This window comes from Cariama cristata, unplaced genomic scaffold (assembly GCF_000690535.1).
Source record: "Cariama cristata isolate BGI_N322 unplaced genomic scaffold, ASM69053v1 scaffold604, whole genome shotgun sequence".
NCBI classification, from domain to species: Eukaryota; Metazoa; Chordata; class Aves; order Cariamiformes; family Cariamidae; genus Cariama; species Cariama cristata.
The window spans coordinates 1-24,620 of record NW_009611007.1 but is presented as its reverse complement, the minus strand read 5'-3'; the positions used below and the strand labels follow the sequence as shown (position 1 = coordinate 24,620).

At 38.7% G+C, this 24,620-nt stretch overlaps 1 protein-coding gene across 1 annotated transcript in view; it reads right to left on the bottom strand.

Moving 5' to 3' along the window:
* The window catches only part of LOC104160013 (MICOS complex subunit MIC19-like), a gene marked incomplete at both ends in the record, with an annotated part of 94,156 nt that extends 69,731 nt beyond the window's left edge, over positions 1-24,425 (bottom strand). The window contains 2 exons of the mRNA XM_009698064.1: positions 22,686-22,773; positions 24,360-24,425. Of these exons, the coding sequence (XP_009696366.1) occupies positions 22,686-22,773; positions 24,360-24,425 (154 nt within the window). The remainder of the gene's footprint in view (positions 1-22,685; positions 22,774-24,359) is intronic.
* Positions 24,426-24,620: the final 195 nt, after the last annotated feature.

The following is a 24,620-nucleotide window of genomic DNA, read 5'->3' as shown; positions in this document are numbered from 1 at the left end:
TCACTGCAGCTCTGCTCAACCCAGGTATATCAATATTTCATGTCCTTTTAATACTGGACCTAAGAATACACAAAACTTAGCATAGGTATATTGTTCACCAGCATCTACATCATGAAGTTTATTGTTCTGGTGTGCAAAAATGAGTACAAGAACTCTAACAGACCATAGAACGGTTTTTTAAGTCGTAATGAGAAAAGATTCAGGCATCAGCCAATAAAGACATTTGACCTTAACAATCAATTAGGTTACCCATCGATCAGCCAAATACTAATAGGGAATAAAAGTGGAGCTATAGATCATTCAATAGAATTATTGTAAGACATAATTAGGTAGCTCCCAAATGGGAACTTTATGATGTTTCACTAAAAAATTGCAGTTCTACAAGTAGGAGGGATTTGTTCTAGGGGAAGAAGCATTTAAAAAGAGAAAAGTTTATGTATTAGAAAGAGGAACAGGAACAAAAAAAAAAAAAGGAACTGTTTCTAGATAAAAGCAATAATATTTCTCTCCAATGGCAATCTCTGCTCAGACTATAGGGCACTGAAACCAGACAGCTGACCGTTAAACTATCAAAGAATATTAGAACCTGGTAGGTGCAAGACTGCTAAAATAAGCACGATCCAGAGACAGTAAGTATACAGCTGCTGCCAAAAATTACGTAGCCATTCCCACCATGACCCTCTTTACTATTTTAAGTTCTTCAGGATACTGAAATCAGTGTCAACTTCATAGTAAGTGCACCCCAGAACAGACAAATTTGGAAGATTTTCAGGCAAGTACATTTAGGAAGGTCACACTTGCATCTTGGCGCTTTCTTATGCTCCTACAAGAGCATAAAATGAATGCAGCTCCACCATTTCCCAAGTCTGAATGTGCTAATGCACAGCTTGCATCACGGGACAATTTAGATAGATGGTGAGTAATGGGAACCATACTCAAAAAGCCATAGTGCTATAGCCAGAAATAACTCTTCTCTGTCCTCTTAGCATGTGAAGGGTGGATGCTGATAGATGTCTGATAAGCAGTATTCTCTTCGGGATAATGCAAAAGGAGTACCACCAGCTGCATTGCCAATGGGCTCATTACCATGCTCAGATCTAGCAGCAGGTTGCACAACACTTGAGAGTGACCAAACTGCTCCGCGTAACACCACCGCAGACACAGAATACCACTAGGTGATAAAAACCACAAAGCTTTTGCCTGGATCTTAGCAGACCAAGCAGTGACTGTCAATGGACAAGGACATTTCCCCATTTTGATGGCCTCCAGGATGCAGCAGTCTGATGTTTCTTATACATCAGATACTTAACGTGCGCTTCCCCCTGAAACTTCAAAGGTCACCCACTAGCAATACTGGAGCAAAGCCAAAGCTTCACACGATGACAACAATTCTTGAGAAGCAATCAGGAATTTTATCTCCGAGGTCTACCATAGGTTGGTGTGTAAGGGTATATGCAACTCAGCTAGTCATAATATTTTTCTCCAACTCCTATTCCCTTGCTAGGCACAAGATCTAAATCCATACCTTTTTCCTCTCACTCTAAAGCAGCTGCCTCACAGAAAAAAAAACCATACAGCACAATACTAAGATTACAGCAAGGCAGCGGCACCCAAAGCTGCAAACAACACACATTAGGTAAAGCAGGCACCTGCAGCCTCAAAAAGGTTAGCCTGAGAAATCAGGAATAGAATATGGAAAAATTAATCACATAGCCTCTAGCCTGCAGAGCTGGGAATATGCCCATTAGTCTTGCATTTTCAAAAAAATCATTAATGGAAACAGCATTTATTATCAGGCACCTTAACTAAATCCCCTTGAAAGGGCAGGTGCATTAAGTTATTAATGAAGAGACACTTCAGTTTGATACAATCAAACATCTTTTAGAAAATACTTAGCTAAATAAGTCAGAGAATGAATTTAACGGGGAAAAAAAGGAAACAAACCAGTTCTACTTTTCCTTTTCATAAAAAAAAAATTAAAAAATAAAAATATGTCCAGTGAACAGGACATCCTTCAGAAAGTAACTTCTCAAAGGCCAGAACAGAATCCTACAGACGTCCTCCAGGCCATTTGACCATCTTCCTTAAAGAGATAAAAATTTGCTTTCACAAAAAATACTTTCAAGGACAGAAATACCACAGCCCCTCTGGGCAACATGTTTCAATGCCTGACTGCCCTGATGGCAGAAAGGCTTTTCCTTACAGGTCAAAAGCACTCCCAGTTTCAACGTACGCCTCTTGTTTATTGTCTTCCTGCAGTGCACCACCATGAAGAGACTGGTTCGGCCTTCTCAGTAACTTCCTTGCTGGAAGGGTACTTCCAACAGGTCCAGGTCCCTCAGCCTCTCCTCTTGAGTTTCAGGCCACCACTCCTTCGCTCATGGAGCTCTGCAATGCGTTTGGGGCTACGCTGGCTACTTCTGCCTTCAAATAAACAAGTCACACGGAAGGACAACCCATGTCATTGAAATTAAGTACATGGCTTGGGTGCAATCCAGAGGACGAACGTAGGGGTAAGATACACAAAACCAGAATGCACGATCTTCAAATTAGTGTCTGAACGCATCAATAAAGACAGCAAACAAGAAGCTACATACGTGATTCGGTTCATCTTTTACATCAGCACTCAGTAGAGGCTGTTGGCAAGTGTAGTTATAAAATGAGCGGTAAATTACTGTCATGGATTAGAAACAGGCCAAGACAAAACAGAGGCCAGAAAGCACTAGGAATGGGAAAGTTGAACAGAGACTTTAAACTCTGCACATAAATCGTCTAAAATAAATTTAATCAAGACTTTGTAAGACTGGAAAACTTTAAAAGGGAGAAAATAAGGCCAAGCAAGCTGAGCAGTACAATGGTATACAAATGCAGTTTTGAAAAATGAATAGTCACATACACTGGAAAGCATAATGCAATTTTATCTCACATTTTGCTTGGCTTTTAAATCAACCATAATCACATGTAAGTCCTGAGTACGGGACAAAGAAAATTTCTTTAACGGCCAGCTGGGCATGAAAGGGAAGAAGGTAGAAGGGGAAGAGAAGGTCCAACATAAGTATAGAATATGTAAGGAATGAGAGAGAAAGAATATGAAAAACAGATGTAAGATAAAGCACCTCCACACCACCTGAAGCACAGTGTTTTGTCAGTCTTTCCACTAAAGAGTTAAAGCCAAGGATAAGCTTTGCTGAGATCCATTTCAGTTCCACCAAAATTTATGGGCTTAATACAATAATCACTCGGAAAGTTCTCCAAACTATTTGGTCCAATAACTTACGTTAACATTTTAAGGCAAAGGGGAAACATTGGAAAATGTAGTCTTTGAAACAAAGGACAGAAAAAGTGAGAGGCTTTAGGGTTGGCGGGTTTTTTTGCATCTGAAGCACTAACATCGACAGTTTCTCACAGATCTGCATTGCACGTTTCTCTGTCCCCCCACATTAAGTCAAGCTGATCGCTCGTCTCCCTACAACACTGTATTCCTTGAGCACTTCAAAAAGGCATTTGTCATATTGTCTCTCTTCTACCCAGCCCTTGATTTACCAAAACCTATGGAAATATCAGGGCCTTGAGTCTTTCAGCCCTCCTTAGTTAGATTTGGCTGAAATCATTTAATAAATTCAGAAGTTATCAGAAGGCAACTGGCGAAGGTATGGCACTATCACACAACTTTTCCTTTGGGAAAGCACATAGAAATAATGGAAAGAAAACCTGAAATGGTTCAACACAGAGAAGAGACAAGGTACAGAATATATAATGTAAAATAGGCAGCTCTGGGATATATTTATTCCTCCATCACACATTGTTAAAAAGGCTCACAATGAAGCTGATAGGGCAGCATGTGAAAGATTGTTATTTTTGTAATTTTTTTATAATACTGGAAATGCACAGTGAACAATACATTGTTAAACTCTTTTTGCTGAAGCAAATACCAAGTAAAACCAAGGAGGGCAGGGGGAAGAATAAAGAACACCAACAGGCTGCATAATATCCCAAGCGAAGTTGCAGAAAATGCCTTCAAAGTATGTACCAACCAGAAACATGAACACTTCTTTTTTGCTGGAAAAACTATTTCACAATTACTTACTGCAGAATTTCTTGTGTTCACCTCTGTAGTATCTGGTATTGACAAGAGAGCATCAGGGCATTCAAACCATCGATCTGATCCAACAAGGCAGTTCTCACGTCCCTGTGCCCATTAAGTATGAACATTAACCAGCTCACTTGGGACAACGTACCTTAGGGCTGTCTTCAAACCCATCATCTGTCTCAGTAGCTGGCAGGGCAACTGCAGCTTTGTAGACATTAAAGTTAATGAAGATGTCACAAGGAAAATTCCTAACTGCGCATTAACCGTCATAAATATTGAATCAGAAAGCATACGTCGGCAACTTGGTACCTCCACAACACCAAGCTGAGGGCTTATAAACACATTATGGGTCTTCCACAATTAAAATGCTTTTCCCACCCACTTTCCAATTTAAGATGCATAATACACAATTATTATAATATGCAAATACCCTCAATTAATTCTTTCTATTTAGTAAACACTCCAGTTTGGTCCACATCTAAACTCCATGCATCACATTAAAAAAAAAAAAAAAAAAATCAATATCATCAGCAGCCATTTCAGTTGAACAGCAGAGAAAAGACAAAATATCAAATCCACTAATCTTAATTTAGAAAGAGTATCCAACTATATAAATGACAGGCAGTCAAGTAGCATACAATAATTTCCACTAGAACAGGAAAAAAAAAAACACAAGTATATACTTTGTTATTCAATTAAACAAGAAAATATTGTTACCTTTCCTGACATTCTCAAAGTTGTCTCAAGCAGCTAACCAGGAAACAAAATTTGTCTCATCCCTGAAACAGGTTACTTGAGGTCCAGGTTAAAGTGCACTGGTAAATCAATGTGAGATGGTCCATCAACATCTACCCATGCTGTGAGCTGTCTGTGCATACGTAGAAGCTTCAACTCATCAGAGCTGTCAATCACATAACTCTTATAAGCATAAAATTCACTGGTAGAATTATGTACTTTAGTTTGCTTTGGATATCTGTAACACTGTCAAGAAACTCTTACCCTGGACTCCTAAAAACATGAGTTTTTAAGAAAGCTACATAAATATTCATTGCACACTGAAGAAAATAGTAAGAATTCTAGTTTTGAAATCAAACTGTATAATTTCAACTTCAATTAAAGCTGTAGCAAATGTAATTAGTGTGCTTAAATTAGGTGGTAAGTCAACAACACCATTAAATATATTCTTCCTTTTTTAATTATTATTTTTCAAAGAGCCTCGATTTGCTGGTAGCAGCATACAAGAGGAAACAAGGAAGTGTTGTAACTGTTAGTACATCAGTATTCCTGGCACACGACATTTTTCGAAAAATTTAATGGTTTTCAAACTGTGTTGTACCTGGTCTTTAACCCTATAAATAGTTCAACCCTATAAACGGCCTTACACTCAATGGAAAAAAATCAAGTGCCATCCCTTCATTCCACCAGCACTAAAGAAAAAACTCCAGAAATAAGTTACTTGCTTTAAAGACCAAAGTATCTGTTTCTCTCAACAACAAAGGAATCCCTTAGAGACCCTCAGGAAGTCTACTGGTATATGTACAAGTGAATTATCAGAAACAAACATCTACGTGTGCCAGAACAGTTGCTTTCATGAGTGACCTTATTACCCATTTCCCAAATTTCTTTATTATAAGCCATGGATCAAGGCATGGTCAGCATTTAAACTGTTCAGTTTTGTGTTTGTTTGTTTGGGTTTTTTTAATTAAGTTTTATTTTCAGACTCATACAAATTTAACTACCAATACATACGGCAACTCCTCCATTTAAATTCACAATTACAGGCACTTCCTACAATCATGGATTCAGTACAAACACAAAGCACGCCTCCAAGGACAGAAATTTGTATTAACTGTTAAATACTGGTAATGTGCAGCAATACTTAAAGAAGCTCATAGGATAATTAAATAGGAAAAAAATGAAATTAAGTGTGCATAATTTAAATATATTTAATATTTTTTTTCCAAAGGCGCTCTTGCATATATTACATTATCTATTTTACAACGTAGATGTGGATAACTATCAATTTATACTAATTTAAATTAGAAACAAGATGGTGTGTGATCTAGAAATAACAAAGCAAAGTTAGTTCATATTATATTTGGAACATTCTCTTTTCAGTATCCCATTATTATTGTAACATTAGCAGTAAATCCCAAGAGGGATTATGATAGGGACCGGAAAAAACAGAGGAGGGCAGGATTACAAGGTTTTCCCCTGCGATTCTTTGAATTGGGTTCTATCTGCCTGTGTGTAACAGCTATATTTAACAAGAATAACTCGTTTCTGAGATTCACACCTAAATGAGAAAAGCAGAGAAGAATTTACATTACTCCCTAACATGTCCAAGGTTACATTCTAATAAGCTAACAGAAAAATCAAGTAAACAGAAATGGATGTATACGATCCATAGAAAGACAGAAAACACAAAATCCCAAGGTTAAACTTAGAATTAGATCTTTTAATCACTACACAAAGGAGAAATGGAGTATAGGAGAACGAAGCGGTAGGAGTCAAGCAGTAAGGACACATGAGCGAAGCTCTCTACAGAACCAGGCCATCCTGCTGCACCAAAGAGCCTGCCTAGCCAGCCCGTCCAGCCACCGATGGCTTAACAATAAATGTGTGAGCTCCTCCGCTACAAAATCCTTATGCAATACTCATTCTGGACTTTCATATCACCCGGAAAACACACCAACCTCTCCCTCGTTTATGCTAAGCTCAGACGATCAGCCCTGAATGGCAGGCAGGGAGAGATGTCCTGGAGTCACGACAATTGCGGTGGCAGAATAGACAGAAGTTCTCATCACAAATTTAAAATTGTATATTTGTGTGATTCTTCCATCAGACTTCATGATTATTCAGAAAAAATGGTACAGGAATTTTAATGCAGCATAGTGAATCCTCAAAAATCTGTCAAGAATTTTCTTCCAGAAACTGGAATTCATTACAAAAAAATATGCATGTTTGCCACAGAAGAAAGAATCTGTCTTAGAGGACTTAAGTTAGTTATAACAGGCAACAGATCCAGGGAAGCACTGCAAGAGAAGAAATATGAAATACAGGCAATATATCTTGAAACATGTGACAGCTAATAAAATAAGTCATTTACCGCCACTAAGTGGACTGGGTTAAAGAAGCCAGTTAACATAAAAATGTACCTAATTTTTATTTTCTCTAGGATTTTTTTTGCTGTGCCAGCAACATGACTATGTGAAGCTCTACTGTAACTTTCAAAATTGTTCTCAATGTCCTTACAAGGCTGTAAATCATTTCAATCAAATTTTCTTAATAACCCATCCTTCTCACCCACCTCCATAATATAAATGTGTGTATGTGTGTATATATATATATGAATGAAATAACTTATTCCAGCAGCTATTTAGCCATAAGTCATTTTGCTGTCCTGTACATTTTAAATAATTTTTAAAAAGTTACGATGAAACATAAGTATCACATACCTTTACAAGACTATCACTGGCAGAATAACCTTAGATTCAAAACAACAGTTGAACGACTTGCCGTTTCAGCTGTCTGTGCTAATAACTCCTGCTGTACATACACTGTAAGGCTTTTCTTGTTGAATACAATGGATAAAAGCATCAAGATTCCGTAATTCAACATTTTAAAAAACAATCACATTGTAAGTGATGATGGGAAGGATTTTATGATTCTGCATTCAACAGGACTAAGCATGCAGTGTTCTTTCAGGACAATTTAAGTTGTCTAGATTCTGATCTTTGTAGTTCATAAGTTTATTGTAAAGTTATTTTATCTGATAGTATGGGGAAATTTACTGGTATCCCTTTTATTTTCTTGGAAAAAATCATTTCTACATTCTTTCATCACATGTATTTCAATGAACATCTTCTACCACTACAGATGATTGCTATAATCATGTATTTCTACACATAATCACTAGATAAAAGGGTTTATAAACTAAAATATCGCTTTACTTTTACATTTAGAAGTCACTATTAATCGCAAAGAATTTCTAAGTGCTATTGCACAGGCCAGCACTCCCAAACAGGACTCTCTGTACTGTCAAGGCTACATAAATAGCGTATTTTGATATTCAATTCATCTGCTACCATCATCTTCAAAGAGGATTCTCCAGCTGTGATTGCACACTATCAGCAGCACTGAAAAGTCAATTTTACCCTATTACAGCTCTGGATTGCAGGAATAAGAAGATTCATAAAGCTGCTCATCACTCTGAATCAGAAAGGCCTCTGTTGAGCGTATTTTCACATACCTTTCCATTGGTGGGAATACAAGCACAGAGCAGCTACCTCTAGGCATTGAATTTTATCGTCCAATGTCCAATTGCTAACTGTTCGTGGGGCAGACGCCCTGCCTTTACATAAACGTGGTTCAAAGCATAGGGAACGGGCCTTGCTACCCAAAGAAGGTAAGTGAAGACTTCTAATGAGGGACTGAATGGGATGAGTTAACATGAATAGTTAAGAGGATAAAGAATAATGTTATTTTCTGGTATTGCGCATTCCACACACACAGCGCAAATGACTGTACACACTTACAAGGAATGACCCCCTCTCCTTTTTTTCCTTTTTTCCAGATAAATGTTTGCAAAGTACAAATTTCTATTCACCTAACTTTTCAATCTAAACTGAAATTTTGTGTTTCATTCACACTCAGATATTGGTAACTTTAAATGATCTTACCATGCCCTATGGTAGAGCCTGTCCTTTCATAGCAAACCAAGCTGAACAATCAATCAGGAGAAAGAGGGCAAGGCAAATAAACAAAGGAAGATAACCAAAGACTGGTATTTACTGGAGGATACAGCTTCATGAGAATGATGCTTCATCAGCCTTCTGACATTCAACTCCTTCACTACTGCTTACACTATTTCCAAAGCCAGCTGCATACTCACAGCTCTAAATGCCAAAGGAAATTCTCCCTCTGCTTTGTGAAATTAAAAACCAACAGTATTTTCCTTCCCATGAGCAACTAAATTAATGATAACCTGGCTTCTTGTGGATTTAGGTTCTATTCCTCTTACATACACAATAACCCTACCTTCTCTCACATCACCGTACTATTTGAACAAAGAAGGTGAATTTTATGGCTGGCCCAGAGTTAAGCACACAGTGACTGCCCACCAGCACACTTGTATTGACTGATCAGTAGCATAACATACTATAGGAGAGTTTTGCCTACCTGTCCTGTAGCGAGGCGTAACTCGCAGGTCTCCCAGCCTCCTGGGCGGTCACGCAGTAGGTAATGCTGCAAAACTGTGGTTCCAAGTCACCACCCTGTACTAATACCATCACACACCAAAACCTGCATCCATTACTCATTTGCAACTACTCTGTTACTTACAAGGTATCACAAGACACGTCAAATTTAAGAAACTACCTTGGAATTTTTCTAAAGAGGGCAACAACTGCTTGCTTGTCCTATCCCACTGCTGTTCTCAAAGAATGGTGACTTTCTGCACCCAGTTCCTTCGCTTCAGCTGCTGAATTTCAAATGCCCGTGAGAGCCAAGCATCAGAAAGCATGCCAAGAACAGCAGCATAACCACCAGCTCCAGGGTCTTCCAAAACCTCTGGCCTATTTGCATGCACTGCCCCAAAGCATCTCCCCCCCTCATATAGACCCAAGCTCTTCCAAATCCTGCAGGCTCATTGAAGTACAGATTTTTCCACAGTCTTATGACCCTCCAGGATTCTCCTGGCTCTGCCTTTCTACAGTTGGACTGGATGATCTTAAGGGTCTTTTCCAACCTAAACGATCTTATGATTCCACATGCACCAGGTACAGCTGTAGCAGCTCTTGCTACAAGTCTCCACATACCATCATCTCCTCCAACCTCAATCCTACCATCAAACCATCTTTTCTCTCTCACCAGTAACGGTCTGAATTTTTTCCAATCAGGGGGACTCAGCAAGAGGTACCATTCCCTTCCTGGTCAAGGAGATCAGCTCTTTTGAAGGGAAACAACTGGTGAAGAAATTCAGTAAGAAGGAGGATGGAAAGATGAATGCAGAAATTTCAAAGCACCGATAAGGTGGAAGGGGAAGGATATGGGATTCAGAGAGGCAAATCTACAATTAAACTAGGAAAAGACAATAATGAAGGAAAAAGAATATGCACAATAATGATGGAAAAGGTAGGGTAAGAGAGATGTTCGTAACCATTCTGCAGCAGATCCACATCCAGTAAGGAGCTTCCCCCATCTGTCCTAAACTCACCCTTTTGAGGAGATTTCTAGGACTGCAACAAAAGTCTCAATGTTCAAATAAAGCCACAACAGGCATTCCAGGATATTATTTTCACTTTGCAAATCAGTTCAACAGTACGAAGATAAGCTATGACACACAACGCTGGTCAACAATCATATCAGAAAACACGGCAATAGTACCTTCAACAGTACGAAGATAAGCTATGACACATAACGCTGGTCAACAATCATATCAGGAAACACAGCAATAGTACCACTGTCATTAATCTATTTGCAAGTTTTCAGAAAACATGTAAATAAATTAATTATCCTTGAGGAATTTACCTCTCTGACGAGTTTGGATAAAACTGGCTAATAACTTCAAAAGTTATTCTGGGAAAGAGGGAGACAAAAACAAATTATATAGGAGACTAACTTCAAAAGTTATTCTGGGAAAGAGGGAAGATAAAAACAAATTATATAGGAGACCGTAATGCAATGATACTGTGAAAAAACAAGCAGTGAAAGTGTCTTTACAGGTAAAGGTTAATGAAAGAAAAGAAAAAAAGTGTTTCACCCAAAGATAACACTCATTAATACATCTGCTGATCCCATTAACCAGATTTCTTAGTGGTTGGAGTTGCACGGAAAGATAAATCAAGATGCCAAATTTCTACATTGTACATTTAAAGCAATCTAACAACTTCACACTAAATTTTAAAGGGAGTAAAAATTTTTCCAGTAGAAGCTGAATGTTCAGCCAAAAAAAGTCTAACCATCTCCATATCAAGTCCTAATTTTATTTATCGATGACATGGGCACTGAAACTCTGCACAAAGTCTGAAAGCAATCACTTCACCTAAAATTAGGTGCAAAGAAGCCGGCAGTGACAAATAAGTGGATCTTTAACAGCTGTTGTGGTGCACTCAAATCGAATCTCCTGTTCATTCATTCAAGTTATAACAACAGGCTGATACATGGATGTTTTGTACCAGTGCAGAGAAAACAGTAATTCCAGAATTTGTTTATTCAGCTCAGATGCAAACTGCAGCACATTCAGTCTCATCACTGCTGACTCGAGAAGGATGCAAGAAAAAGAATTTAAACAGCATTTGTAACAAGGTCCTGTAAATGAGAATCATTGACTTAGAAGAGAAACCTGTAAGTACGTGTTTATTTTAGAGAATAATCTGAAAGTCAAGCTTTAGTAAATATATGAAGTGCACTTTTTCTTTCAGTAAAACATTTTCTCCTCTCTTCTGCAAATGACAGAGCAGATTAAAAGAAGCCAGCGTGTTCAGCAATCTCTTCAACAGACAGCCTGGCACAGAAACAGAAGATTGGTCCTCAGTCAAAACTTAGTTGACAAAGTGATGTGATATCCAGTGCTACTTCTCCAAAAGTTACAGTTTCCTTAGGTTTCTGATTAGCATTGAAGTTACTCTTCTATATAATCACTGCCTGTATTAATTCTTTCTACCAATTTCTGCACATACTACTTTTTCTCCTTAAATTTCATAATACTCAGTGCCATCTCACTCTGTTGAGAAATGTCACTTAGTAACATCAGGGATAATTGAGTCCCTTCTCTCATGATAAACTACCGCCTCCTCGCCAAAATGAGAAGAAAAAAAAAAAAAAAAGTCAAGCATCTTGGATAAATCACTCATCTCAACACTTTCTGTATAAACCTCCAGAGATTAAGGAGAAATGGAAGTCTTTCACTGGATGGGATGAACCACCATATCTCACCCCTAGTCTACACGACTAGCTTAGATTAGATGCTTATTTTTCAGATGATTAACGTTAGGTGAAATCAAACACAGTTAATGAAGCTAAAAATGAGAATCAGATAAACTGGCTTCACAAAGCATCGTCAGAGATACATAACACATCTTGCAAGCAAAGGGAAGAAAGAATGTCCTTCCTCTATTTTTTAAGTTTAGATTTCAAAAAACAGGTAGTAGTATCTGAAAACTGCAATTTTCAGTCTGGTCTTCTCCAAAACTTTCATAATCTGTCTTAACATGTGATCATTGAAAAATCAAGGAGTTCAGTACACATGCAAACCAGTGGGGAAAAAAAAAATTGTAGCAGTAGCTGAAACTGCATACTGTTCCCTCGAGGCCGAAGAAAAGAAGTCTCTAAGTGGTTACCTCCTGTTTAACTAAAAAACAACTAGCACAAAGCTTTCAAGATGAAGCACTATACAACATACTTAACCTGCCTGATCTGACAAGTGATGAAGAGTTTTACTAACACTTTGCTGCAGCCTGAAGATGAAAGACTAAAACAAAGCTTTTCTTTTCATCTTAATGCGATAAATCATACATTTAAAGTATTCTTTAATATCACACCGAAGATTCTCTAACTGGTAAATAAACTGTGATGGAAAGAAAAGTAGCACTTACTATTAAAACCACAAGGTTTTCTTATTTGGAAGTCTGTTTGTCCCGCTGAAGTAATGCTACACCTAACAAGTGGTATTTTTAAATAATACTGAGAAAAAAAATGCACTTAAAACCCCCTCCTACTTCATGTCAGTGGAGAGATAATGTGGATAAGAATATATTGTCCTATAAAACCAGAGAGGATGCTATATAGCAGCATGACAATTTCGACTAATAATAGTGAAAGTAAACAGTTCTAATTTAGTCATTGGTTTTATTTCATTACAATTATCAATATTTTTGATTTTATTTTTTAAGATAGCAAAATCATTTCAACTGCTTCAAATTACTTCCATTCTAACAATCCTTAAATTAGATGCCCTTTTATCTTAGCCAGCTATCTGGTCTTTTTGACCTACAATCCCAGGAAGGTCTCTGAAGGACAAAGGAGAAATAGCCAGGTTTTATTCCAGTGCCCAGACACAGCACAGACGAGAGAAGTCAAAGGCTGACATTTCAGAGGAAATATTAAATAGTTTGATGCCTACTATTGGCAATCTTCAGCACATTTATCTCTCAATATGAACCAAGAACTTGAGCATGTGTGAATTCTGATTTCTGCAAGAACATACATAGGAGATTTCTAACAAGGACTGCAACAAATGTGTCCCAAACTGGCATCATCATCTGTCAACTTCTGATGCTAATGGATAATGTAATGAAATTTGGGGTGGGGGGAGATGGGGAAGGCAACATGTTGCCAGATAGCTTTTTATTTAATGCTAACATTAAAAAAAAAAAAAAAAAAAAAAAAAACCACCACCAACAAAAACCACCCAAAACAACAAAACCACAACAAAAAACCCACCAAAACTCAAAAATACCCCACCACACAGTCTTTCCACGAGTCTGCCTCATAAACATGTGATAAACTCTGGCTGCATTTTCAAAAAGTTCAGTCTAAGGCCAGGCTCTGACTGTCTACACTCTAAACTTTGCCAGGACTTAACTGCAAAACAATTCAGTCCTGAGAACTAGTAAAAGGCAATGGCACCAATTCCATGCATAAATGCATAACCATTTAGTCCTTAAAACTCCTTATTACATGCTGCTTTGCAAAAGGCTCCATGAACTGTGCACAATCTCTTTTTCCCAGGTTAATGTTTTTTTCTGTGTTTTTAGAGACAGTTTCCCTAGCTTTCTTGATTAAGCTCACTGTAACATTAGAAATTAACGTAAGAATCACATGCCAGCCACCAAGTTGTTTTTCAACATGATTTTCTGCTAACTACTGGAAGATTATGTTTAGCATGCACAAATCCTGTGCTTCCACATCAAAAAGCAGGCGGTTCTAACTTCTAACGCACCAGACGTTTCTAAGCAAATACTTTGGATATGCTTATTATACTAGCAATGACAAAGTTTGCTTTATACGTGTACCACACAACTACTCCAAAAGATTTTTAGAGCAAATGTCTGCCCTCAGTAAACCCTAATACAGCACATGCAGCCTTAAGCAGAATAGCATGAAATTTAATTTCGACAAATCCACTAGAGACCAAAAAGCACACAGTATGCGGTACATAAGAATTACCTGTTTCTACAAATGCATAGAAACAAAAATGACACTTCTAAATGAATGCCTATTGGAAGATAAATTCTGCCTATCTGCAAAAAACCACACACACAGAAAACCATTTGTAAAAGAAAAAACTAGAAAAGAAGCTGACTATCATCGCAATGAATCTGCCTCAGCCTGAGACCTAGTTACTTATGCACACGAGTAGGACAGGATCTGACACATTGAGAGCTCTTTCTTTAAATTTCATTTGGAATATCAAAAGTTCTCAATCAGTTGTAAAATGAGAACCTCTAAATAAATCAATCAAATGTGCCCCTAATATTTGACAATATTCATGGGATATATTGGTTTTCTCCCTGACCCTTATGTAGGGGGAAAAAAAACCAACAAACAAAACAAAAACCAACTGCAACTCAATCCCACAAGCTCTCAAAAACCTAATTCCTCCATTTGCAGAACCCTTGCAAACCTCAGAATTCATTTCTTTAGTTCCCTTTACAATACTGAATAACAACAAATAGCAGGAGGAGAAGGAGAGAAAAGGAATGGGAATCAATTACTGCAATTCTAGCCTTAATCGCCTTCCACACATGGACTCCTTTTCTTCATACAAAGTTGAACATGATCATTTCATTACAATGAAAGAAAGAAAGAGACCTCTTCTACATGTGGCCTGTCCTTCCAACTGCACAATCAGACTTCAACCAAATTTAATTCATATCAAACTCCCTGTTAACGTTAACACAAATGTCACTTCTTGGAGTATATTTAAGTGTATGTATTTCATGCAGTCCACTACTACACTGAGATATAAATAAGGTATTTCAAGGGGCTGGTTGGGTTGGGGTTTTTTAATTGCTATTACTAATTTACCTGTAAAAGTTCTTTTTTGTTTAGAAAAAAAAAGTTATTCCTTCATTGAACAGCATAAAATATTATTTCAGTATTAGAGAACAAAAAAATAATTCCAGTCTACAAAAGCTTGAGGATTGTTTCACCTAGCAACACTCTCCTTCTGAAGACACAGTCCAGACCGCTTGAGCCATGCCTGCGCTCTCCATCTCCATTCATTGCATGATCGGGCACTTTGACAGCCGGTGGTGAAGTTGCTTAAGCAGCTGATTCAGGAAAGAAAAACTTAACTTTGACATAATCTGCAAAGTTGTTCCAAAAGGCGGTTGTCACCAAAAAGGAAAAGCGACACTATTGTTCCTGTCTGTGCTCCTGCTTCCCTTCTCCGAATACATGAGGTTCAACCAAGACAGCTAAGCTGCTACAAAACTCCTCTTGTAGGGTGTTTCTAGATTGTTTACATCACTGGACACCAAGTTATTACAAGAACAGACATGATCAGACATGAGATCGTTAGAGGAGGTCAGTTGTAACATCAGACTACAGAAGTTCCAAAGCCTTTTGCCATTTGCTCTTGTTCTACTTTTCGACATTTGTTTAAAATGTCTGTTCTTCCACAGGATGTGTCAGCACTCGAAACACAATTAAAGCGGGCAGCCCAAAGGAGCGGTTTTGATGACATCTTAGTGACATCAGCGAAGAATCAAAACACTACTTTTGAATTGGACAAGTGTTGGGAATACAGTACGAGAGAGTACCCCAGGTACGTCCAGGCTTTTTCATTCACAGCTTAAAAAAATTTCTGTTCATAGTGAGACAAGGATTCGTAAGGTTCTAGATGTTCCTCTTATACAATTGCGTATCTTCTCCATATTCAACAATCCAAGTCTTTCAAGCAACTAAAGTAGGGCTTTAAAACAGACGTATAAGTTGCATTATCTGCTAGTTTTCCCTTCTAATTTCAGTACCACTTTACAAGGACATACCCAGCCACCTGAAAGGGTTCACAGAACACTTTGCATGTCACACTGACAGTGTAATTTATGCAATACTTACTTCATCTCCCATGCATAATTCTATCTTCCCTATACTCCTGCAATCCAGTGACATGAATGTCAGGCTCAACTAAAGATTTGCTGTTACAGTGACAGGATTAAAAGTTTGGCATCTTTAGCAGTCTAGTGAGTTAGCAGACGTTTCACCTTTTGATAATAAAATACTTCCATCAATAGTGAACCTTTAACCCAAAGAATATCAATATACACAACCAAAACCAAAGTTATCTCCAAGAAACTCAGTGACAGCTCAGTGGCAATATAGCAAGCCATAGGAGAGCAGGAGCGCACACCGCAGCATCACATATGCAAAAATAGCCGAGACTGCTTGATCAAATTTAGATCACGCATCAAAAAATATATACCCTGAGTAGACTATTGCCTGGGTGTTAGAAGCAACAATGTTCTGATGAAACTGCCCTTCCTCTACATGTCAATGTATCACACCACGTATCTACTTCCTTCAGCAAGAGCACCAGGATGAACCTTAAGCTAAACAAAACTCCCAAATATGCTTCGGAATGTATTCTTGCCATGACAGCTACATTAGAGGCTTCCAAGATTTTCAGACCAAAAATCTATCACAAGTCATCAGTATTTCTCGCAAATATCTCTGCATCCCTTTGACAAACTTTGTTTTATTTCCTCCCTCCTAGAGGTCAGAGGGAAATCAAACCAAAACCACAAGTATACTATTAAAAACAAACCCAATACTATTGTACAGGATGCAAATCACAGCCTTCCAGGCTACCACTGGTCCACAGACAAGCTCAGTTTGCTGACTGAGGATTCCTACTTGATTTATTTCACAGAAGTTTTCAGTACCAGTTAAGTTTAAAACCTCCTTCTGAAGAGTACCCACAGCTGTACCTACAGGAGGGCAAATAAATGCTACCAACTGGAGAGACCAGGCCCTCCTGGTTGATGCTGCAGGAAGAAAGATTGCAAATTCACGTCAGCTGCCAAAAGGAACTGCCCGAGATTTACAGGTGTCTCACAGCAAAGTAAACAGCAGGTAATCAACTCAGGCATTGCTAAAACTCTGGGGTTTTCCCTTTTCTAAAAGTAAGAGGAATTCTAAAAAATAAAATCACAGAAATGTCAGTTTACTTCATCTTTCAGTTTATGCAGAAAAAAAACCCTGTTGCAAAAAAAAGGTAGATGAAAACAATTAATGCATTAAAGGACATAGAACTAACGGGATTTATTTGCAGAGGATTCTTGCTTAACTGGTACAAATTTAGCCAAATTCTGTAAACTTCCAGATACTCATAAAAACTGAAAACACAAAACAATTCAAAGTTACAAGCAATAATGCAGAGCCTTCCACAACATTTATCATAAGGTATTCCAGTTTTATCTTTTTTTCATGCAGCAACTGACTATCCATAATTACTAGTACCATCAGTACATGATGCAGTTCTTGAAACAAAATAAGTTTAAAAAAAAAAAATCTTTCTAAAAGCCAGACAAGGAAAAAGGGCAATGACTCTGGTGTAAAAGTTCTCAGCCACATTCTCTCGGGTTGCACATTGCTGAAGACCAGTCCAGGTGGTCACAATGGTCCCTTCTCACGTTATAAAGATTAAAAATGCTCTGTTGCACTGAGCAAACTTATTTTCATACCCTACTGCCAAATCACAGGATCACAGAATCATTCAGGTTGGAAGGAGACTCAGGAAGTCATTTTGTCAAACTCTCTGCTCAAAGCAGGGTCAGCTTTGAGATCAGACCAGGTTGCTCAGGAGTTTATCCACTCACATCTTGAAAACCTCCAAGGATCGAGGCTGCACAGCCTTGCTGGGAAACCTCTTCCAATGCCTGACTGGTCTCATCATGACAAAGTTTTTCCCTGCTGCCAGGCTGAACCTCTCCCACTTCAACATCCACTGTCTCTTGCCCTCATATGATGCATCACCACAAAGAACACGTTGGCAGCTTCTCAATAAGCCCCACAGGTATGGGAAGGCTGCTATCAGGCTTCCTCAAAACCTTCTCTACTTGACCTTGAACAAGCCAAGTTTCCTCAGCCTCTCCTCACAGGGAAGACACTCCAGCCCCTGACCTTAGCTGAACTTGTTCCAGCTCCTTTTCAGCAGAGTTAGTCCCCAGCCTGCACTACAGCAAGAGGTTGTTCCTTTCCTAGTGCAGGACTTTGCATTTGTCCTTGTTGGATTTTGTGAGCTTCCTCTTGGCTCATTCCTCCAGCCAGTCTAGGTCCCTCTGGATAGCAGCCCTGCCCTCAAACATACTGACTGCATGCCCCAAACTTATGGTCATCTGCACTGAAGAGCATGTACTCTTCCTCCTCCAGGACATTGACAAAGCTGTTAAACAGGACAAACACCTGCAGAACCCCACATGATACCAGCCTCCAGGCAGAGTAGGACCCATTAGCCACAACTCTCCGACCATGGCCATCCAACCAGTTTTTTTAACTCAACTTGTTGTCCAGTTATGCACACCGTGACATCCTAACATGGATACAAGAATATTGGGAGAGACAGCGCTGAACACCTCACTTGATAGGACAAGAGGAAACGGCCTCAAGTTGTGCCGGAGAGGTTCAGGTTGGATATTAGGAAGAACTTCTTCACTGTAAGAGTCGTTAGGCACTGGAACAGGTTCCCCAGGGAGGTGGTGGACTCACTATCCCTGGAGGTGTTCAAAAAACGTTTAGATGTGGTGCTTCAAGACATGGTTTATTGGGTTTAGTGGGCATGGTGGCGTTAGGTAGAAGGTTGGACTTGATGATCTTTGAGGTGTCTTCCAACCATAACAATTCTATGATTCAATGATCCTATGAAGTCGAAGTAGATGACACCTACTGCCCTCCCCTCTAGTCTTCACAAATCCACTCATTTTGTAGTCTCTACTTCTACCTCCTGCTGGCCTCATTTTTACACTGCAGCTCTAGCGCGAGCTCCCTGTTTGAGCAGACCAGCCTCCCAATATATCTATTAATTTTCCTGAGTACTGGAATGGACCATTCTTGCACGAGGAAGGACCTCACACCTTTCCTGAGCTTACCCCTTGCAGCTGCCATCTATGGGATCCCACCAACTAGCCCTCTTCATAAGCTGAAGTTTGCTCTCCTAAAGTTCAGTTAAATCCTGGTTGCATCTCCAACTAGAACCTAATTCTTCAAATACTCATTCCTGTACATCTCAACAATACTTTTTGTATGTTTGCGACTGAGCCAAGATACCCTGGGCCACTGAAATTCCACTAGAAGACACAGACACCAACACAACAGAGTAAACAATTAAAAGACATCATTCCACACAAATGAACAAAGCTAAGAAATACATTTTTCTCCACTGGAAACACGCAAGGACTAACCCAATTTCTGAAGAGGCATCAGCAGTGCTTGTTTTATTACAGACCTACACAATACATAGTACTTTACAACATGGGTCCTTTACCGATTTGTTTTCATAAGGACTCTATACTAAAAACAACAAATAACACAGTTGGGGGGAAAAAAAAAAAGACAGAACAATTCTCTGAGTCCTCAGTGTAATCTGTTTCTGCAAAGGGAAAAAAAATGGTTGGTTGAGATGCAGAGACTCTTGATAATTTAAGCATTTGGTCTTTTTTTTCCATAATAGACTATTAGCTTTCCAGATATCCACTAAGCTAAAATGAATTAAACCATTCCCTTTGTCCATTATGACTAAAGCTTTAGGTATAATACACACTCAGAAAAAAAAAAAAAACACAAAGTACTCGTTGTCTGACCAAATTACTTTTCATCAATATTGCTTTAGGAATTACAGACATACTGTAAAGATTTTACACTTGTTAAATATTTTAGTGCATTTAATATTACTCAGAAGCCAGAAAATGATCCAAGTAAGCTAGGATGCTTTAAGACGTAGTATTTAGATGTCAGATTTCATTTTAAGTGTACGTAATTTCATTTTCCAATCCCAAACTGAAGTCAATAAATTCATCATATATTGGCAAGCAACTAGATACATATTCTTTCATGTAACCTAACCCGTTATTCCTCCACCAAAAGCTATCACAGACTTGACTTAAAGAAAGGGCTGTTTTTAATAGCTCTAATGTTTCTCCTTCTAGACATGTTTTTTATTTTCATAGAAAATTGTTATTTGCCTAGAATACATAAAGATACAAATACAGGCTAACAAACTGTCAAGTTCAAAAGTTGCCCAGCTGGTAATCCAAAAGCCAGACCCAGCCTCCAACCAGCACCATCCTTGGATAACCCTTCAGAAGCAGCGAGCGATCCACTCTGTCAGAAAAACAAGTCACTGTCCCCAGACTCATAAACAGGACAGGAAGACCTGCCTGGAGAGAGGTTTTTCATTAACACTGCAAGAGGCTTTACCAAGAAACCAAGCCCCAGCACTGCTGCATCACAGAAGGAAGATCCCCAGATTTGGGATCCAGTCCCCACAGCCACCAACAGAGAGTAGGTCAATCTGAAGTGATCAGAGCACCAGCTTTGAAGCGAGAGCCCTTCCTGTAACGACACCTGATCAGACAAATGCAGACTCTGACAAGTTAGATGTAGCTACAAAATAAACAAATATGTTGCCTGTTTTTACAGCATCAAAGAAGTTCAATAGTTCGTAAATCTTCATCAAAAAACATTCAATGAAAGAGGAATGGATGGTATGGTAACATGTACTCAAGTATAATTTAAGCTTCTTAAAATGATTTGTATTTAGCAACTGAGGTATAACACCGATTATACTGTCCCAGGGAAATACAAGCACTTCACCTAAATCACTAAATTTTAAAGAAAAAAATACATGTAAGGTTTCCCAAGCTTGTGAATGGTCAAGCGATTCATTAAGCCTTTAAATTAATAAATAAATAAATAAAATAGCACTATTTTCAACACACAGAGAGAAACAAAGTAAGGGATCAAGATACATACACAGTGAGAATCAGCAAAGAATTACTGAGGTATTACAGCCTTCATATCAAGTCACCACATCCCAAAGATCACAGATGGTTATTCACAAGACTACTTCCATAACTCAGGTTTAAGGATGAAAAATCAACAAGCACCATCATGAACGTAGGTAGGATGCGCAAATATTATTTCATGTGAATTTTTATCTAGAATAATTTCTTCACCACAGTAAAAGACATGTACATAATAAGAGGGCTGCTATTAAAAAAAAAAAAGAAAAAGAAGAAGGAAAACCGGATAATCTGGCAGTCCATGCATGAAACTACAGCCCTACTCCATTCAAACCTTACTTAAGCAAACATTAAATTCTAAGCAATTTTACTGGGCAAACTACATTTCACAAGCCAGGTATCAGTTCAAGTCATTTTTAGCACTGATATTTTCCCTGCCTTCACCATGCTACTGTCTTCCTATTCATAAACTGGAAAACCAAACCTCTAAAACAGCATCATCTGGGAGCCCCGATCTTTGTAAAATATCCTCCATTGGATTTGCCTGACATCATTAGATCCTTACATCTGACCTCTTCACCCCAGTACTCCCAGAGGGCAATTCATCTCATCCTGAAGTAGAATTCTTAAATAAGCCCTACAAATTGTCCTCCAAAATGTCTTTTTCTTTCTACTGACTACAGATACAGACAGCTGCACCACAGACACCTTCAATTAAGCAAGAGGAAACTAACTTTCTATGCCTCAGATGACAGAAAGATGCTACGTTGTGTTCATTCAAGTCTTGCTGCAAGGCCCACTACTGCCACAGGACTTGTTTTTAATCAGAGTGGTGAGTTTTGGTGGGATTTTTTGTAAGCATCAAGGCAAAAGACCCTTAGGGAATACTGATATCATTAATATTTCTGGAGCACTGATAAGAAGCCTTTCTTGAACCTTACAGGTTTCACACAGTCGACAAACATAAATCACACACTCCGATCTCTGCCATTCATTTTCACTCCTTCAGTAGCTACGCCGTCCTCAATGTGCTGAAGTATTTTAAATTAGAGTACAGGCTGCCTGCCATGAAGCCTGTTTGATGCATTTCAACAGGCCTCAATAATGAAATATAAAAAGTTAAGAAAGCCATCATTTTGAGCCATCAATCTGTATACACTGTATTTGACTTATTTCGACTATTCCATGATAGGAAAACGGCATATTATTCTTTTAATGTTTACTTAAGTGTATTTCAACAGAAGCTCACTATACCAAAATTAAATGTTGATTAAGTATGTAAGAATTTTCACTTCAGAACTCAATACATATTTGGAATGGACATCTGCTTTTTCTGTGTTTTGTTTTGATTTTTTTTTTAAAAAAAGTTTTTCACAATGGATAATAGCATAGAAAACCAAGTCTAACAAACAGTTGTGTTTTACACTTTAACTTCAGTCAAAAGAAAACAAAGAGTCATTTAACTCCTCTAAAAGCCTACGAACTACTTTCTTCTTCAAAGGAGACGAGCAAAAAAGGTAATGTCAAAAAATCATCTCTACGAAATGGCAATGAGTTCATTACAGTGCTCTGAAAGACATATTTGTTTTTCTTCCTCACATTAAAATACAGAAAAAACATGGGCGTACCTGCACCAGACGCTGATCGGTGCTGAGACTGCGATCTTCCACTGGGTGAAGAAGGTTCCTTCATACGATCAATGACACTGTCAGATAGCTGAAAAATATAACCCCCAACCCACAGTCAGACTGCATCTCCTCCTTCGTCCCCATTACTCCCCGGCCAAATGAAGTAAAACTTTAATAAAAAGAGCACAGAGCCCCAAAATAAGATATGATGGCTGCTAAAATTCTATCCACAATGCAAAATAAACTTTCTGTTTCCCCTTATTTGTGGCGTGAGCACTCATCTCTGAGTGCAAACAATTAGACTGAACAAGGTTATTTTGGGTCTCACTGAACATAAGAAACTGATATGACAAAATATAGGATACATGGAAGGGTAAAGGAAACAACACCCTTTGACACGTTGCTTGTAATTAATCAGCCTCTTTGCCTTTCTCGGTTATTTGGACAACAGTCAAATACCACCCCATGCAGGTGCAGAGCACTTAACCCAAGAGGAATTTCATCCTGTAAAGCCCTCAAAACACCTGTGCAACACAAGTGGTCACAGCAAGTGCAGTCAGCCACTAAGTTCATTCTAATGTTGACACATGCACACACAAAAATACTGTCACAAATTATGCAGAATCAAACTAAGAATAAGAGTAATGTCCAGTTTTAGATCTATTGTAGCCCATGGAAAAAACTAACAGAAGTTAAAGAAGTAATAACAGGAAAGCATGTTTTTTTATTTCCAGCTTACAACTTTCTATTGCTTCCCTCGAACACTAATTCTATCAAAACGCTGTTTTGACTGCCTCTAAGAATTAATTTTAATTAGCAAATTCTTTACTAAACCTACAGCATGATGTCTCTCACCAGCAGAAATCTGTTACAAAGATTTTGCTAAAATCTGTAATCTAATATACAAGTGTAAAATTTCTTCAGCATAAGATTTCTTAACCCAGTCCTTAAAACTCTAAACTTAACTTCACACAGTTAGTTTTACATATGTAAACAGTTATGCATATCCCACTTTTGAATGCTCTATTGACTAACATTATTTATTTACTGAAGCTGCATTTTCCTAGTACTAATGATATCATTCAGTTTTTATTCCCAGTTTTTCAAGATCTGGGATATTGAGAGAAATTCCAACAGTCCTTCCCAGTATTTAAGTATGGTTCAGAGCAGATGAACTCTGCTGTGAACACTTACATTGCTGTCACCTATTTGCTGGAGGCCATTAAATTACCAGAACTGAAAAATATTAGTATGCTGACAAAGACAGTAGTTACTATCATGGTTCATTCTGCAACACTTCTCCCTGTGAGCAGCAATGAAAGGTAACTTATTATCACTCCTGGTATGAACTACACAGTGTTTTCCATTGAAAAAAATTCTAAGCTGGAAGATTTCTCAAAGTGTCTTGTGTCACAAGCTATCTTCTGGTCTATTATAGGGAAGCACATGCCATAAATAGTGAAAGAATGGGAATGCTTCTGTAGGTACGCAGGAAGTCGGATACACAGCATGTAAGAGAGCAGAATATGGGAAAGGGAGGAGCTCTCGCACGTAGAGGTCAGGGAAAGTGAAAACAAGCTCTACAAGTTACACATCTCTCCTACAACCTTTCTGCCACCCGTCTTCGGTAACCAGGCTGAGGGCAAGGCTTCCCGACGACAGCTCCCTACTCACGCCGTGCTTCTTGTCACGACAGACGCCTCTAGACCGCACCTGAGCACCACGGCTCTCGCCGCTCCCCTGAAAGACCCCAAGTGAAAAAGCGGGAGCGGGAAAGGGGTGGAGGTCACCGCGGGAGAGGGGCTGGAAACGGAGGAGGGCAACCGCGAGGCGTGAGGGGACGAAGCTGCAGGGACAGAGGCAGGAACCAGCAGCGCTGAGGCAGAAAAGGACGAGAGAGGGACCGGGCCGGGCCGAGCTCCGGGCAGACCGGGG